Source organism: Mustela nivalis, assembly GCF_964662115.1.
Source record: "Mustela nivalis genome assembly, chromosome: X".
NCBI classification, from domain to species: domain Eukaryota; kingdom Metazoa; phylum Chordata; class Mammalia; order Carnivora; family Mustelidae; genus Mustela; species Mustela nivalis.
The window spans coordinates 425,325-443,147 of NC_139040.1; the positions used below are offsets into that span (position 1 = coordinate 425,325).

General features: G+C 50.4%; 2 protein-coding genes and 1 pseudogene across 4 annotated transcripts in view; 1 reads left to right on the forward strand and 2 right to left on the reverse strand.

Moving 5' to 3' along the window:
* Positions 1-3,633: 3,633 nt before the first annotated feature.
* Positions 3,634-4,909, reverse strand: LOC309856013 (40-kDa huntingtin-associated protein pseudogene; annotated as a pseudogene). Its single transcript has one exon. The product of its transcript is annotated as a 40-kDa huntingtin-associated protein pseudogene (transcript).
* The window catches only part of CLIC2 (chloride intracellular channel 2), a gene marked incomplete at its 5' end in the record, with an annotated part of 36,789 nt that continues 23,873 nt past the window's right edge, over positions 4,908-17,823 (forward strand). Inside the window, one exon of one of the 2 annotated variants that reach the window (XM_082716664.1) lies at positions 4,908-4,994. In XM_082716664.1, coding sequence (XP_082572790.1) covers positions 4,908-4,994 — 87 coding nt within the window. Of the gene's footprint in view, positions 4,995-15,508; positions 16,164-17,823 lie in introns of those variants that run through there. The other variant, XM_082716665.1, reaches the window with a different exon arrangement.
* On the reverse strand, positions 5,662-6,394 carry LOC309856029 (histone H2A-Bbd type 2/3-like). Its single transcript, XM_082716685.1, has one exon. It carries the CDS (start codon positions 6,352-6,354, stop codon positions 6,013-6,015), a length of 342 nt encoding a protein of 113 aa, XP_082572811.1. The 5' UTR covers positions 6,355-6,394; the 3' UTR covers positions 5,662-6,012.

Here is a 17,823-nt window from a genome sequence, read left to right on the forward strand (position 1 = left end):
ACTTTTTTTTATGTGTCTGTTAGCCATTTGTATGTCTTCATTGGAGAAGTGTCTGTTCATGTCTTCTGCCCATTTTTCGACATGATTATCTGTTTTGTGTGTGTTGAGCTTGAGGAGTTCTTTACAGATCCTGGATATCAGCCTTTTGTCTGTACTGTCATTTGTTTTTGTTGTTGTTGTTGTTGTTTACAAATATTAATTTATTTAATCTTCACAGTGATCTAGCCCATTTTACAGATAAGAATACTGAATTACAGGAAATAAATCACATTCCCAAGGTATAGTGCTAATAAATGGCATAGCCATGATTCAAACCCAGGTAGTCTGACTCCAGTGTCTAAACTCTGTATTTTTTAAAATTTTTTCAGTTTATTTATTTTCAGAAAAACAGTATTGCATGCAAAACAGTATTTGCATGCAATCCGTGCCCTCTATAATACCCACCACCTGGTACCCCGACCTCCCACACCCCCCCCGCCACTTCAAACCCCTCAGATTGTTTTTCAGAGTCCATAGTCTCTCATGATTCACCTCCCCTTCCAATTTACCCCAACCCCCTTCTCTCTAACTCCCCATGTCCTCCATGCTATTTGTTATGCTTCACAAATAAGTGAAACCACATGATAATTGACTCTCTCTGCTTGACTTATTTCACTCAGCATAATCTCTTAACCATTCTACATTGAGTGGCTATATAGGCATACTTCACTGTTGTAATTTGCAGCTAACTGGGGCACTGTGTGGCTCAGTAGGCGGAGCATCTGCCTTCAGCTCAGGTCATGGTACCCAGGGTCCTGCTCAGTGGGGAGCCTGCTTCTCCCTCTCCCTCTGCCTGTTGTTCTGCCTACTTACGCTCTCTGTCAAATAAATAAATAAAATCTTTTAAAAAATAATAATTTATAATTAACTAATGATGAAAGATATTGAGCACATTTCAGTTTTCCAAGAGAGTGATGTTAAAATATCCAGCATGATTATAATTTTTCTGATATCTAAATAACCATTCCTGGAGTGCCTAGGTGGTTCAGTGGATTAAGCCTCTACTTCTGCTCAGGTCATGATCTCACGGTCTTGGGATGGAGCCCCGCATCGGGCTCTCTGCTCAGCAGGGAGCCTGCTTCCTCCTCTCTCTCTGCCTGCCTTTCTGCCTACTTAAATCTCTGTCAAATAAATAAATAAAATCATTTAAAAAAAAAAGAAGAAGAACCATTCCAGCTTCCCTATGCCCTCTCTCTTTATGGCATATATTTATAAATCCTTTTACTTTTGATTTTTCTGTTTTTATATTTGAAGAGCATCTCTTTTAAAAATCTTATTCTATTTTAATAACACTTAAAATGAGATCTATTCTCTTAATACTTTTTTTAGTATACATTATTGTGGACTATAGGTACAATGTTGTTTGTCAAGTCTCTAGAACTTATTAGTATTGCTTATTTGAAACTTTATGCCCATTGATTAGTGACTTTCTATTTTGTCCTCCCCTCAGGCCCTGGAACTACCATTGCACTCTCTGGTTCTATGAATTTGACTATTTTAGAAACATCATAAAAGTGTAATTGTGGGGGCGCCTGGGTTGCTCAGTGGGTTAAAGCATCTGCTTTCAGCTCAGGTCATGATCCCAGGGTCCTGGGATTGAGCCCCACATCGGGCTCTCTGCTTGACGGGGTGCCTGCTTTCCCCCATCCCCCGCCTGTCTCTCTGCCTTGTGATCTCTGTCTGTCAAATAAATAAATAAATTTTTTTTAAAGTGTAATTGTGCAGGATTATGAATACCAGCTATGGCTATGTGATCAGTTACAGAAACAGGGATTGTAATTGACATGAGCATTGTTTCCTTCATTTATTATCGGTATGTTTGTCAGTTTGCGTGCATAAAGTATCTGTTTTCGGGGCGCCTGGGTGGCTCAGAGGGTTAAGGCCTCTGCCTTCGGCTCGGGTCATGATCTCAGGGTCCTGAGATCGAGCCCCGAATCGGGCTCTCTGCTCAGCAGGGAGCCTGCTACCCTTCCTCTGTCTCTGCCTGCCTCTGCCTACTTGTGATCTCTGTCTGTCAAATAAATAAATAATCTTTTAAAAAAAATCTGTTTTCTTCCCTCTTTTATCCTCTTATTATATAATATAGGGAACACTGAATTTATATCATAGAATTTAAGTATTCTTTTTTCTTAAAGATTTTATTTATTTGACAGAGAGAGAGAGAGGACAAGTAGGCAGAGCAGCAGGTAGAGGGAGAGTGGAAGCAGGCTCTCCACTGAGCAGAGAGCCCAATGTGGGACTCTATCCCAGGTCCCTGAGATCATAACCTGAGCCAAAGGCAGCCGCTTAACTGATTGAGCCACCAAGGCACCCAGTATTTAAGTATTCTTAACTTTACATCATAGTATTTAAGTTTCAGGATGTCAAGGAAAAAAGTAAATTTTGCTTGCGTGTAACGTGCGGACCAAGAATCTTTGTAAATGTAGTACTTTGAAACGGGTTGCTGTCCTGCTCTTGGGAAACAAAGACGCGGTCCGGCATAGGCACGTGCACGCGATACGAAAGAACCATGCTGATTTTACACATTTGTGTTAAGGCAGAGTTGCAGAGAGATCCCTACTACAAATAAAAGTCGTCCCGTGGGCTAGGCATACCTCTGGGGCTAGAACCTAGAACCAGAACGGTGAATTCCAAGGCACATCGGGCCCACCTGTGTTAGAACGCGCGCCCGCCCCTTGCACGGGACCCAGCGGCCTTGCAGCTGAGAGGTCCACGTGGCAGAGGGTCTCTGTAGACTCCTGGGCTGGCACAGCCTGAGGACTAACACACACTGTCTGTGTCAAAGGGATGACTAGCTCATGGACCTGAAAGACAGCCACCTGTTTTTCTCCTTTCTGCTTCCTGATTATGTGGAGAAGCTGTTCCCATGTTACAGATGGAAGGAAAGCTAAACCGCACGCTAGGAGCATCGGAAGGGCTTTCTTATGGACCTGGGGCCGTAGCCACAACCGCTTAGGTGGTCAAATCATCCCAAAGAATAGGTGTGGGGCGGACGAAACAAAGAACTTGGTTGGCCACTTGGATTGACACTGATCTGTGCTAAGAAATGCAATCACGATTAAAAAAAAAATCCTATAGCTTACGTACTGGGCGCTGTGCAAAATCCAGTCCTCACTTTGCAACAAAGATGTAGGGGGCGGGGCGTCAGGTGGAAGAAGAGGTAAGGGATAAAGGGGGTTCTTACTTGTTTTTGGTTTGGGGTTTTTTGTTTGTTTGTTGGTTGGTTGGTTTTTTGGTAAAGATTTTGTTTATTTGCTTGAGCGAGAAAGAGAGTGTGCGCGCATGAGAGGGGAGAAGGTCAGAGGGCGAAGCAGACTCCCCGCAGAGGTGGGAGCCGGATGCGGCGCTCGATCCCGGGATCATGACCCGAGCCGAAGGCAGTCGCCTAAGCAACTGAGCCACCCAGGCGCCCCAGGGGGTTCTTATTGGTCTGTGGGCAGTCTGGGGGAAGAGAGCCATGTCCTCCATGGATCCTACCATGTGGTTTCCCTCCCACCGTCCCGGCAGTAAGTTCTGGGACCACAGGTAACTTGTAGTCAACCTAAAGCCTCAGGAGGCAAGCGGAGTAAGAGCAAGGCAGAACTGCGAGGATTCCTGTCTTTTATTCGGACCCCCTTCCCTTCCCCGCCGCCCGCCCGCACCCCCCGCCCCGCCCCTCGGCCCAAAGGCCAGGGCAGATGCACGAAGTTCTGCCACGAGCCCAAAGTCCCTTGGTCGAAGTGATTCATCAGATGCCCTGTCCCGAGGGGGAGATGGCTTCTTGCAGGACGAGGTGAAGGAGGTGATTCTGCTCAGCAGTCAGGAGCGGCCACATCTCCACCTGCAGCGACTTGACGGCTTCCGTGTCCTTTTCGTGGGTAGCCATGACCAAGGACTGGAGCAGCAGGAACAGCTCCTCGGGAAGCTGGCCCCCGCTCTCCTGCCCGTGGCTGTCGAAAGCCTCCCAGGAGTACTTCTCCAGGGTGTGGGCATGCTCCGGCAGCAGCTTGGCGGGCGGCGGTTGCAGGAGCAGCAGCAGCAGCACGCGGGACACCTCGCAGCGGACCAACACGTCCGCGAAGGCTCCGAGCGTGGCGGGAGAGGAAGCGCCGGGCGCGGAGGCGGCGGCGCTGGGAGGGAGCAGCGCGGCGGGCACGGCCGGGGCGGCGCCGGGGCCCGCCTGCTGCCCCGGGGGCGGCGGCGGCGGCGGGGGCGGCGGCGGCGGCGGCGGCGGCTGCACCGGGTGGCTGCCGTGCTCCCGCGCCAGGCGCTGCATGCGCGTGAAGACGGCCAGGGCGCCGTTGTAGTCGCGCGCCAGCAGCTGGCAGGAGGCGGCGTCGCCGAGCGCCTGCAGCGCGGCCAGGGGCAGCTGCGGGAGCTGCAGCTGGGCGGCGCGCTGGAAGTGGCCGGCGGCGGCGGCCGGCTGGCCCAGGTCGCGCAGGGCGGCGGCCAGCTCGAGGCAGAGGGCGGCGGCGGCGGCCGGCTGGCCCAGCTCGAGGTGCAGGCGCACGGCGGCGCCCAGAGCGCTGGCTGCGGCCTGCAGCGGCTCCCCGTAGGCGGCCGGGCAGACGAGCCGCTGGCGCGCGTCGCGCTCCTGCCGCAGAAAGAGTCGGGCGGCCTCGGTCAGCGCCAGCGCCTCCCCGGGCCCGTGGAAGAGCGCCTGCTGGCAGCGCGCCACGGCCAGCTGGCACCAGGCCGCGTAGGGCAGGCACTCCTGGGCACGCAGCTCGCGGCCCAACTGGCCAAACTGCTCGCCCGCCTCCGCCACGTTCGGCTTCCGCAGGAACCGCTTCTTCAGCTTGTTGGACACCTGGCGGTAGCGGGCCAGGAAGTCCCCAGCCTCGGGCCCGGGGCCCGCGCCGCCGCCCAGGCCGGCCGCGGACGCCGCCATGTTTGTCGCCTGCTCTCTGACGCAGTCGGTGGGGCGCGGCGGCGCCTGGAGGCGACGTGCCTTGCGAGCCGCTCGCTCGGTCGAGGTGAGGCGGGGGTGGGGGGGTGGGGGAGGAGGCCGCACTACCGCGCGTGCGCGCGCGCCCTGCCGCGCGGGCGCTAGGAAAAGCGCGGGATCGGCGGCCAGAGGCCTCCCGGGGGGGGGGGGGGGGGAGGGGAGGGAGGAGGCGTTGTCTATGCAAATCGTCAGTCCTGGGGCGGGGCTTGGCCAGGGGCCGGCTGTTGCCAGGCGACAGCCTGCTGGCCCGGGTTGCTAGTACAGGCGTCCCCTAGCGTCCCTAAACGGAAGCCGAGCAGAACTCAAGCCGCGGCGCCACGTGGCCCTAAGGCCAAGTCCGCATGGTTCGCGAGGGCCGAGTCCCTGCTCCCCGCCCGCCGCCCCAAGTGTGTCCACCCCGCCAAGTCTGCACGTTTCGCGGTGGCCAACCCACCCCCTCCCCGCCCGTCACCCCTGCACCGTCCCTCCTCAACCTTCCGGACCAAGCCCCTGCCCTACCAGAGTCCACGCCGACAGGTGTGTCCACCCTTCGGCCCCATCCCCGGGGGGTCGCCCTGGCACGTTGTCCCCTCCACGACGCCGCGGTCCTGGTCTTGAGCTGCGGCCCCAGGAACCCCGTCCTTCCCGGGATGGTCCCGGGCTCTGGCTTGCTCGGCACTCATGTGGGGGTCTCGGGGGCGCCAGCGCCCCCCCCCCCGCACCCCCATCCAGCCTGTCCCACCCGGGGCCACGCCCGGGCACCGTCCCTGAGAGAAACGGCTCTTCCGAACCCCCCCACCCCCCTGCCTGGGGGTCTGTCCTTCGGGGGACATCCCCGAAGCACGTGGCCCACCGAGTGACCGAAGCGCCCGCACGCGCGAAAACACACACAGGCGCGCAGGTTTCTTTCCTTGGCTTTTATTGCTTGGACACACGGGTTTCTTGAGCCCCTTGTGGGGACTTCGAGGCGCTGGGCCCGAGGCCCCAGCCCGCCCCGGGCCGCCGCAGCGGTGAGCAGGCCCGGCTGGGGCGGGCGGGCCGAGCGGCCGGGTGGCGTGGGGCGGCAGCTAGTCGTGGGGCGGCGCCACCTGGGAGATGGTGGTGGACTCGAAGAAGCGGCTGAGCAGCGCGTTGTTGTGGACCGCCATGTCCACGAGCTCCGGGGTGATGCGCGTCCTGCCGCAGTTCCGGGCCTCGTTGCCCGCCAGCTCCAGGACCGTGGCCGTCAGGTACTGGATGACGGCCGCTAGGAAGACCGGCGCGGACGAGCCCAGGCGCCGGGCGTAGCGGCCCTCGCGCAGGAGGCGCTCCACGTGGCTCACGGAGAACGACAGCTCGGCTCGGGCGGTGCGGGAGCGGGCCTGCCTCTGGCCTCCGGACGACCCTCGACGGCTCCTCTTGGCCGGCATGCTGGGCCTCGGCTGCGCTCGGGCTCGGCGACGGGCCTAGGTGGGCGGTGCTCTGCGGGGTTCGGCGGGGCTCTGCGGGCTCGGCGGGGCTCGGCGGCTTCGGCGGGGCTCGGTGGGGCTCAGCGGCTTCGGCGGGGCTCGGCGGGGCTCAGCGGCTTCGGCGGGCTCGGCGGGGCTCAGCGGCTTCGGCGGGGCTCGGCGGGGCTCAGCGGCTTCGGCGAGGCTCAGCGGCTTCGGCGGGGCTCGGCGGCGATCGGCGGGGCTCAGCGGGGCTCAGCCGGTCCCAACTTCTCCAACCACCCGGTTGGGACTCGTGACTCGGGCCCTTACGCCGCCGTCTCCTAGCGACCACGGACCGACCCCCGTCATTGGTCCGGGGCCACACACTTCGGGACACGTAGATCCGGTGAGGTCACCGCTTTCCCATCGGCCCCTGCCGGGAGCTCGGGCCCGCCGAGAAATGGCGCGAGTGGGAGCCTGCCCCCCCGCCCCTCCCCCCACCACGGCCCCCCACGACGCCTCGCGGAGGAGATGGAGGCTCACCTTCCGCCCCACTGGGACGTCCTACCCAAGAGACCCCAGACGGGGGACGACCTCGTGGCCCCAAGCAGACCCTCGACGTGAGGGGCGACCGTCACCCCTATCTCGCGGGAGCCTGCCCCCCCCGCCCCTCCCCCCCACGGCCCCCCACGACGCCTCGCGGAGGAGATGGAGGCTCACCTTCCGCCCCACTGAGACGTCCTACCCAAGAGACCCCAGACGGGGGAGGACCTCGTGGCCCCAAGCAGACCCTCGACGTGAGGGGCGACCGTCACCCCTATCTCGCGGGAGCCTGCCCCCCCGCCCCTCCCCCCCACGGCCCCCCACGACGCCTCGCGGAGGAGATGGAGGCTCACCTTCCGCCCCACTGGGACGTCCTACCCAAGAGACCCCAGACGGGGGAGGACCTCGTGGCCCCAAGCAGACCCTCGACGTGAGGGGCGACCGTCACCCCTATCTCGCGGGAGCCTGCCCCCCCGCCCCTCCCCCCCACGGCCCCCCACGACGCCTCGTGGAGGAGATGGAGGCTCACCTTCCGCCCCACTGGGACGTCCTACCCAAGAGACCCCAGACGGGGGAGGACCTCGTGGCCCCAAGCAGACCCTCGACGTGTGGGGCGACCGTCACTCCTATCTCCCTCCACAGCGTGGGCCCCGCCCCCAAAAGGAAGCCCCGCAGCTGGCGGGCAGACGCTCCCCACGGCACCCCCCTTCCTCCCCCACTTGGTGTCTTCTGATGGCTGTGGACAGGGGGCCACAGCACGGAGAGACCACGAGTCGTGGACTCCGGTCCTCAGGGGACAGGCCTGGCGGTGATGTCCACCTCCGGGCCCATGGGAACTGCGCCGCAGTGGACGGTCGCCTACAAGGTTCTGTCTGAGCTCCTGTTTCCCGTGCCGTGCCCTGTGGAGCTAGGAGCGGGCTCGCGGGGTCCTAGGGTCATTCCCTGGCTACCTTCCCCGCCGCAGCCGGACCACTCCCCCATCCCAGGAGCAGTGGGCCAGGCTCCCAGTTCTTCCACATCCTCGCCCAGACTGGTCATTTCCCGCTTGGTTGGTCTTTCTGGGGCCTAGAAGAGCCGTCCTACTGGGGGGCGAAGTGGCATCTCACGGCAACCTCGCCCCCCGCCCCCGCCCTTTTAGAGAGGGAGCGGAGGAGGGGCAGAGGGCGACAGAGAGGGGGAGAAGCTGAAGCAGGCTCCATGCCCGGCGCAGAGCCCACCGTGGAGCCTGACGCGGGCCTGGGTCTCGCAACCCAGAGAACAGGCCTGGCCTGAGCCGAGGTCCAGAGTCCAGACGCTCCTCCCGCCGAGCCACCCAGGCGCCCCTCCCAGGGCTTTGGACGTGCACGTCCCTAACGGCCACCGATGGGCAGCGGCTGTCCATGGGCCTCCTGGTCGCTTGCTCGCGCGCTTCGGAGGAACGTCTGTCGGCTCCCGTGCTCGGCCCGGCTCTGTCGGCCTCTTTGTGGCTGAGTTCAAAGTGTTCTTTGGGCGTCCGAAGAAGACGCCCTTGTCGCCTAGGTGCCTGGCAAAGGCTTCTCCCGTCCTGGGGCAGGGGTTTCCGGCCTTTCCCGGCCTACACTGTCCCTCCTTCTCCCCCTCCCCAAGTCCTCCTCCTCCTCCTCCTCCTCCTCCCCTCCTCTCTTTCTTCCTGCTCCCCCTCCTCTCTCTTATCCCCCTCCCCCTCTTCTTCTCCCCCTCCTCCTCCCCTCCCTCACACCCTCCCCATCTTCCTCTCCTCCTCCTCCTCCTCCTTCTCCTCCTCCTCCTTCCTCTTCCTCTTTTGTGGCTGTGCTTTACTGCCATATTTAGGGAACTCTGGTGGTTAACTTTTTCTGTCAATTTTGCTATGCCATGGTACTCAGTTATTTTGTAAAACACTTTCCTAGGTATTTCTGAAGTGTTTTTAGAAGAGATTAACATTTAAATTAGTAGAATTTCACCCTCTCCCCTGTAGCCAATAAAATGTGAATAAATAAATAAATAACATTTCAGTAAGACAGATTATGTCCCATAAAGTTGGTGATTCTCATCCGATCAGTTGAAGGCCTTACTTGGAAAAAACTGTCCTTCCGCAAAGAAAAGATTTTGTTATCAGCTTTCTTTGGACCTGAACTGCAACATCAACCCTTTTCTAAGTCTCTAGCATAGTGGCCTAGCCTGAAAATTGTAGCTTGCCATCCTCCACAATACTATGAACCAATTCCTCATAATGTCTCTTTTTCTCTCTCTCTTTGTACACACACGCACAAACATACATTCCATTGTTTCAGTGTCTTTCAAGAATCTTAAGTAATACAGATTTTGGTACTAAGAGAGGCTCTAGAGCAACATAATCTTAAGAATAAATTTTCTAATTTGGTTCTGGCATTTCTGTAAATGGTTCTGAAGTCTGATTAGGTTTAAAGTTACTAATGAGTCTATTGCAAGTAGGAAAAAGAACACTGATGGTCCATGACATGATATCCAATAGAGATATACAAAATATCACCACTGGATATTAGTAATCAAACACTAATAAGAGGCAAGTTTCTGGGTGACTATGTACATTTAGAACATTTTTGTCAAACTAATGAACACAATGGGTTGGCAGTGTAAAGTAGACAAACTGGGTAATAAATGAATGAGCTCTGGAATTCAAATTCCCAACTCAAGTGTCACATAATTGACCTGAAAGCTTCTCCATCTGTGCTGAAGGGACCTTTATTTCACATAGCCACAGAGGTGACTGAAAACGAAACCCAGCAACTCATATTGGGAGTGACTGTGTTGCAATGAAAATTGAATTCCCAAACTTGAAGAATGTTAACTGTTAAAGTGTGGGTAAAAATTGAAATGGAGGTATATAGGAAAACCTTGACGAAGCTGGGGATTTTGAACTCCTAGTTTCGGATGTCTTCCTTGCCAATAGAAACACCCTCTCTACCCCTGTCTGAGATTAAACCTGCATCACTCTGGGGAAAAGTGTAATAGCCTTTCTTGAGGTACTTGCCTTACAAGAACACTGCCATTTATCACAGGACCTCCATCACCCCTTTCTGTTTCTAGACCTATAACTACACTCAAGTCCCAGCAAGCCCTACAGGTGAGGCACAAAGTGTGATCCATGACGCTACACTCCAAAGAACTACTTGATTTTTCTAATTTATACAGACAAATCTGGGGAGTGTGTGTGGGAATGGATATTAAGACTGTGGGTAATGGTGGAAGAAACATAAAGTTGAATTAAGCCAAACACATTGATATGGGCCCACTAGGCAGTGATTCTGTATTCAGTACTGCAGCTTGTGGAATTAAAAAAAAAAGGGGGCTCTAGCACTTTGTTTGGTTATTTGGCTGAAACATGGGCCAAAAGGTGACCCATGGTAAATTAACCTGAAATATTATATCTGCCTTGGTATACTATAGAAGGAAGGATTCAGAAGCTTAAATGACTTTGCAATATGGTGTGGATTTGTCATTTAACATCTACTCATCCACCTTTGGAAGATTTAGAGGACACACCTTTCATCATGACTGGGAAATAAAATTGTGAAGGGAGCCCCAGTATATTTGAGGGGCTATCATGAACACTTGTATCTGTAGGCCAGGACTTAACAGTGTAAATTGCTGCCACTGAACTGGGAAATCAAAATGCAATAGGAGTAAATAGACCCCGGGGTGGCAGGGGCCACGTGGCAGGCTCTCAATAGCCAAAGGCAAGATAGGTTACTATAATGGACAGCAGATGAAACAGCAATCAAAATAGTCTGATTCTTGGAAATCTAGGTTGGTTAGTTGATCACAGTGTTCCTAGAAGTGGATAGAAGATGCATTATTTAGTTAGGGTTACCATAACAAAATACCACAGATTGGATGACTGAAACAGCAGAAATTTATATTCTCACAATTCTGAAGGCCACAAGTCCAAGATCAAGCTATGAACAGAGTTGTTTTTATCTGCAGCCTCTCTTTGCAGATGATGACTTTCCTTCTGAGAAATGGTTTTTGGTTTTTTACTGAGCCTTGGTAAAGACTGAGTGCCTAACCATGGGCCACCAAATTACCATGCTGTTTGAACTGCCCATCATAAACTGGGTGTCCTTTGACACACCAAGCCTTTCTTTTTAGTAAAGTTAGGCATGCACAACAGCACTCCATCATCAAATGGAAGTGATATATATGAGATGAGGCCAAAGCTGGCTGTGAAGGCACAGATAATAGAGAAGTGACCCAAATGCCCTTGGTCCCCCCTTCTACTACATGATTTTCTCTCTCCTCACCTATGGCTTTATCAGGAGTTCCTTATCATCAGTTGACAAAGGAATAAAAGACTTGGGCCTGCTGTACGAAAGGTTTTGTATGATCTGCAGGAGCCATCAATAGGTAGGCAGCTGCAGCACTACAGCCCCTCTCTGGAATATTCCTGAAGGGCAGTGATGATGGGAAATCCTCCCAGTGGGCAGAGCTTAAAGCTGTGCACCTGGCCGTTCACTTTGCTTGGAAGGAGAAAAGGCCAGATGTGTTTATATACTGACTCATGGGCAGTGGCCAGTGGTTTGGCTGGGTGGTCAAGGAATATTTATTTTTTTAACTAGGCTCTGTGCCAAGTGGAGCCCAACACAAGGCCCAAACTCACAACCCTGAGATCAAGACCAGAGCTGAGATCAAGAATCAGATGCTTAACTAAATGAGTGACCCAGGTGCCCCTGGATGGTCAGAGACTTCTAAGGAATACAATTATAAAATTGATGACAAGGAAGTGTGATGAAGTCATATATGGAAAAGCATCTCTAAATGAGCAGGGGAAAATGTGATGATATCCATGCCCCATGTGAATTTTCAGCAAAGGGTGACATTAGCAGAGAAGGATTTTCATATTCAAGTGCATACGATGAACTGCTCTGCAGATACTAGCCTGCCTCTTTCCCCAGCCCCTCCACCATTGCCCAATGGGCTCATGAACAAAGTAGTGATGGGGGTCATGCATAGGCTCACTAATGTGGATTTCCACTCATCTAGGACAGGGCGGATACAGTCACTGCTAAGTGCCTAATTTGCCATCAGAACAGACCAATTTTGAGTCTTAAAAAAATTGTATTTCTGGGGTGCCTGGGTGGCTCAGTGGTTTAGGCCTCTGCCTTCGGCTCAGGTCATGATCTCAGGGTCCTGGGATCGAGCCCCGCATTGGGCTCTCTGCTCAGCGGGGAGCCTGCTTCCCCCTCTCTCTGCCTGCCTCTCTGCCTACTTGTGATCTCTGTCTATCAAATAAAAAAAATTGTATTTCTATGTACTAATATGACTATTCTGAAAGTGAAATTAAGAAACTATTTTTACCAAAAATGAACTATTGGGACTTCATTTTTAAAAAAAGCTTCTGCACAGCAAAGGAAACAATCAAAAATTTAAAGGCAGACTGAGGAATAAGATGTTTGCAAATGACATCTCTGAATCTCTGATAGAGGGTTAGTATCAAAAATATATAAAGTACTTATAAAATTAAATACCCAAAAAACAAATAATCCAGTTTAAAAATTGGAAGAAGACATGAGCAGAAATTTGTCCAAAGGAGACGTCCAGATGGCCAACAGACACGTGAAAAGGTGCCCAACATTACTCATTACCAGGGAAATGCAAATCAAAACCACAATGAGATAACACGTCACACCTGTCAGAATGGCTAAACTCAAAAACAGAAGAAACAGGTGTTAGCAAGGATGCAGAGAAAGGGGAATCCTCTTACACTGTTGGTGGGAGTGCAAACTGGTGCAGCTACTGTGGATATCAGCATGGAGGTTCCTCAGAAAGTTTAAAGTAGAACTACTCTATGACCCAGCAATGGCACTACTAAGCATTTACCCAAAGAATACAAAATACTGATTTGAAAGTATACATGCACCCCAATGCTTACAACATCATTATCAGCAGTACCCAAATTATGAAAAGAGCCCAAATGTCCATCAGCTGATAAATGGATAAGGCAGAGGTGGTATGTATATATAATGGAATATTACTCAGTCATAAAAAGAATGAATTCTTGCCATTTGCAAAAATGTGGTTGGAGCTAGTGAGTATTATGCTAGATGAAATAAGTCAGAGAAAGTTAAATGCCACATGATTCTATTCATATGTGGAATTTAAGAAACAGAACAAATTATCATAGGTAAGGGAAGACAGAGGAAAACCAAGAAACAGACTCTTTTTTTAAAAAGATCTTATCCATTTATTTGAAAGAGAGAGACAGTGAGAGAGGGAACACAGGCAGGGGGAGTGGGAGAGGGAGAAGCAGGCTTCCTGCAGAGCAGGGAGCCCAATGCGGGGGCTCGATCCCAGGACCCTGGGATCATGACCTAAGCAAAAGGCAGTCATTTAACCAACAGAGCCACCCAGGCACCCCAGACTTTTTTTTTTTTAAGTAGGCTCCACATCCAGCATAGATTCCAATGCTGAAATCAAGAGTCAACACTTAATGGACTGAGCCACCCAGGCACCCACAAAAAGAGACTATTTTTTAATGTTTTAAGCTATTTTTATAATGTTTTCTTTAAATTTTCATTTAGTTGTTAAACTTTTTTTTTAAGATTTTATTTATTTATTTGACAGAGATCACAAGTAGGCAGAGAGGCAGGCAGAGAGAGAGTGGGAAGTAGGCTCCTTGCTGAGCAGAGCAGAGAGCCGGATGGGTGGCTCGATCCCAGGACCCTGAGACCATGACCTGAGCCGAAGGCAGAGGTCCAACTCACTGAGCCATCTAGGTGCCCCCAAAAAAGAGACTCTTAACTACAGAGAGCAAACTGATATTAACAGAGTGGAGGTGGTTGGGGGGCATGGGTTGGATGGGTGACGGGGATTGAAGATGGCGCTAGTGATGGCTGCTGGGTGTCCTTGTAAGTATTAAATGACTATATTGTACATGAGAATCTAGTATTACACTGATGTTATCTACTGGAATTTAAATAAAACCTTTTAAAAAGAGTGTTTTTGTGTTTGTCTTTTTTTTTTTAATTTAGGTTCCACACATAAGTGGAATCTGTTTCCACTCAAATTCTTTTTTTTTTTTAAATTTAGATTCCACATATAGGCGGAATCTATTTCCACTTAAATTCCACCTATAAGTGGAATTTGTATGGTCCTCGTTTTTCTGTCTGACTTGTTTCAGTTAACACCATACCCTGTAGGTGCATCCAGGTTGTGCCAATACAAGAAATTTTAAAGACCCTCTGGGTAGTAGAGAAAAGAAAAGGAAGCTCATCTCTTCCACAACTTGTTAGGGGTCGTACAGAGCTCCCTGGGCTGTTGTGCAGTGTTCTTGTTGCTGTGGTGTTGATAAGGAGTGGTGGTTTTCCCATGAGGGCCGAGGGCCAAGCAATGGTTTGGATCTTTGAAAAAAAAAAAAAAAAAAATCTTTGAAATCACTAAACAAGCAAGCCACGGAGATGAAAAGTACAGCACAGGGAACAGAGTCCATAATATTGTAATAACACTGTGCGTTGACGAATGGTGACTCCACTTGCGCTAGTGAGTACTGAGGAGTAGAGTACAGAATTGTCCAATCAGTATGTCGTATGCCTGAAAAGAAGGTACCGCTGTATATGAATGACCCCTCGATGACACATTAAAAAAATCTTTTTAAGTAGATGCATACAAAACCATGTTGCTGGCTCAGTCTGGAGTGGCAGTGGGGGCCAAGAGAAGCAGATGGGTTTAACAATATTCAGGAAGCAGAAGTGGCAAGATTTTGAATGGACTCTCTAGTGGGAATCAGGAGGAGAGAAGATGCCCCCGAGTCAGCGTGCTTAAAGTGGAGTTCCTGTTCTCCTCCCAAACTTACTGTCTTCCCTCGCCGCTAATCTCCGTGAGTAGATCAGCATGCTGGCACAGGGCAAGCATTCATTGATTGTCTTTGGAGTGAGAGAATAAATGAATAGAGTAGAAATGCGGCCAAACAGAGCATTCATCGGTGCCTGCCAAGCAGCCGGTCCTAAAGTCACCCTCGAGGTCGGCTCAGCAGAAGTCTATCACCGTTTCCCTCTCAGTTGTCAACAGTTTGGAAAATCACCAGGTCCCGTGCCCAGAAGGACCCCCTCCTGCCTACCAGGCACCCCTTGCCTGGAACCTGCAGGTGTGGCGCAGGCCGCGTTTGGCCAAGAGCCTGTCATCCTGCGAGTCCTCTAGGGGAGCGCAGTGGCAGACTGTATGGCCCCCCGTTTGGTGTCGTCTAAACAGGGTCACGATGGCACCCAGCTGGTGGACCTCTGTTCACTTTGGCTTCCACCCCAGAGAGACTTTTCGCACCACCGAGGCCTGTGGATCCGGCCCCTGCCCCCACCCTCATGCCCGCAGGCAAAAAGTACCACTGCCAGCAACACTATGGACTCCAAGGGTCACTCTGCGTATTTTACTGTTTCTCCCAGGGGCGACGAGCAGAGATCCAGCACGGCTTCTGCCTTCTGGTGCAGATACCCAAACCAGGAAGTGCTCTGTCCCAGTGCAGATTTCCCAGAAATGAGAATGGGATGGGGCATGCAAAGGATGCCACTTCCCACCCCTGACTCAACAAACCCAGCAAAGATTCCCTGGTTACCGAAGAGAAGTGAAAGTTATAATTCGGAAGGGAAATCTGGCTGTGTGAGCAGTAGCATTGGGGTGGAGACATTTGATGAAGTACAATTTTTTAACCCCCTTTTAGACAATATTATTAGATAAACATCCTTTTCAATGATACAACTCAAGTCATTTCTGGCCCTTTTCCTGGAAAAGCTTTTTGCTGCTGTCAGTTTACAGGAACAGCAATAAGAGGCCATGTTCTGGGCATGAAGCCCAGGACTCAAAGGGAGGCTCTAGAGAACATCTGGTCTGCTTGATATATAGAAGCCAGCACTGCATGTGTGTATTTGTGTGTATGTGTTTTTCCTATGCTGACTCATGGCATTGAAGTCTTTCTGGAAACACCCCCACCTTTGTAGCCAGCCAGTTTACACACAGCCCTTCAGCTCCTCCTTGATTCGAATGTTAAGTCAAGAGGAAGAAGGAAAACAAATCTAAGAACTGCTCTCAACAATCTAGAATTCTCTGCACCCCACCTCTTGAGAAGAGAGACTGGCCCCAGCTCTGACTCAGTCTACTCCAAGCTGGACTCTCCTCTTAAGTCAAAAGCTTTATCCGAGCCTTCGGACAAAACTGGAAGAAAATAGTGCACAAGTACTGTGAACTCTGCAAGAGACAGGGTACTGACAACTGGTGGTAAAAACGGAAAGATGGCAGATCCTGAAATTGAGCTTTTTGTAAAGGTACGTTTTCTAGCTATAATAATTGCATATGTAATGTATTATTTCTTGACACTGTGCCTTAAATTCTAAAAATAAGTCAATATTTGGGCTAGAGATAAGATATAATTTTGTAATTATATTCCTCCTGTAAGTAGTTGATATATGAATGGCTGTTCTTAGATGACAACAGGAAAACATATTTTTTGAAAAAAGGCAAAGATATATTGTGGAAAGAGCACTAGACTGGTTGCTAGTTTGAACAACTAAATTATATTCTTGGCAGCTTCCTATGTAACTTTGGGCAAATCTCTCCTTTTCTCTGGACCTTTGTTTCTTCATCTGTACTGAACAAACCTGACCAAATGATCCTTAGGGGCTTTCTAGCTTTGCAATCTGTGTTTTATGAAATAGGTTTTGGAAGGCCTAAATGGGGAAAGGAAAAGACCAAAAATGGGTAGGTGCCCCAATCCTGCACACAGTCCAGACAGAGCTTTCTAAAATTCTCCCACAATAGATGAAGCTCACCGTGGAGTCACATGGACACTATGGGAGCAAACAGTCAGGAGTCTGCATGAGGAAGACGCATTTTAGAATGTTGTGTTTCCTCTTTACGGTCTGCCTTAGGGTTTTTTTGTAATGCCTTAACTTTTGAGAAAAGCCCTTTGGAAAACCCCTAAGCAGGAGAAATGAACATGTGTTTCTAAATTAACTCATCAAGAAAAATAATAATTTTTGTATAGGTTATTACAAGTAGAAATTACAGTTTCCTAAAACTTTGTTTATATTAATTATTTTTTCTTCTATATTTTCCTTGACTTTTAGAAGTGTCCAGAATGATAATAATCATAACAAACTCTCATATCTAAGCACTTCACATATATTACACATATTTTTATATATATTACCTCATTTATTCCTAATAACTTACATTAATAGTACTATTAGAAGTAGTATCATGACTAGGAGTAATGGTAGTAGTACTTGTCATTATAGTAATATTGTGCTCATCTCTAGGTAATTAAGCGAAGGCAATAAAGTTTAAGTAACTTGCCTCTAAAACCACATCTATTGATGACTTACAAAGACATGAAATAAGGTATGTTTTTATGAAATGTTAGTTTAAACATCTGTTAGCCAAAGTAATACTTTCACAATCATTTAAAAATATTTAACAAGTGGTCACATATATACACAAAGGACATATTCAACCTGCCCTTTCAAAATTATAGAGTGATTCTTGAATTCCTACATAGCAAAATAATCCAAGTAAGTGTTGGACTGTGGAGCATAAGAGCTACTTCTCTTATCTCTGGATTTTAGCAAAACATGTGACTGCTCAGACACAATATTAATAAGCTTTGATTTCCTAACTGGCTTTTTACATCTACCAATTGCAAACCAGAAGTCATGTCTTTTCACAGACAAACTAAAGTGTTCCTTTAGTCTAAACTACTCATTCAATCCAATCAAACACCCCTACCTAGTTGTCGGCATTTATCTATGTGTTCATCTTCATAGAATACCCATATTTGGGTATTAATCTGGACAGGAGTTGTTAGTGACTCACACACTGAAGGAACAAATGTTGAATTAAATAATAACTTTCAGGTTAAAATAACTAATCATCTGTTGAGTACTTACTATATGTCAGGCATTGTGTTAAGTGGTTTATTATTAATTC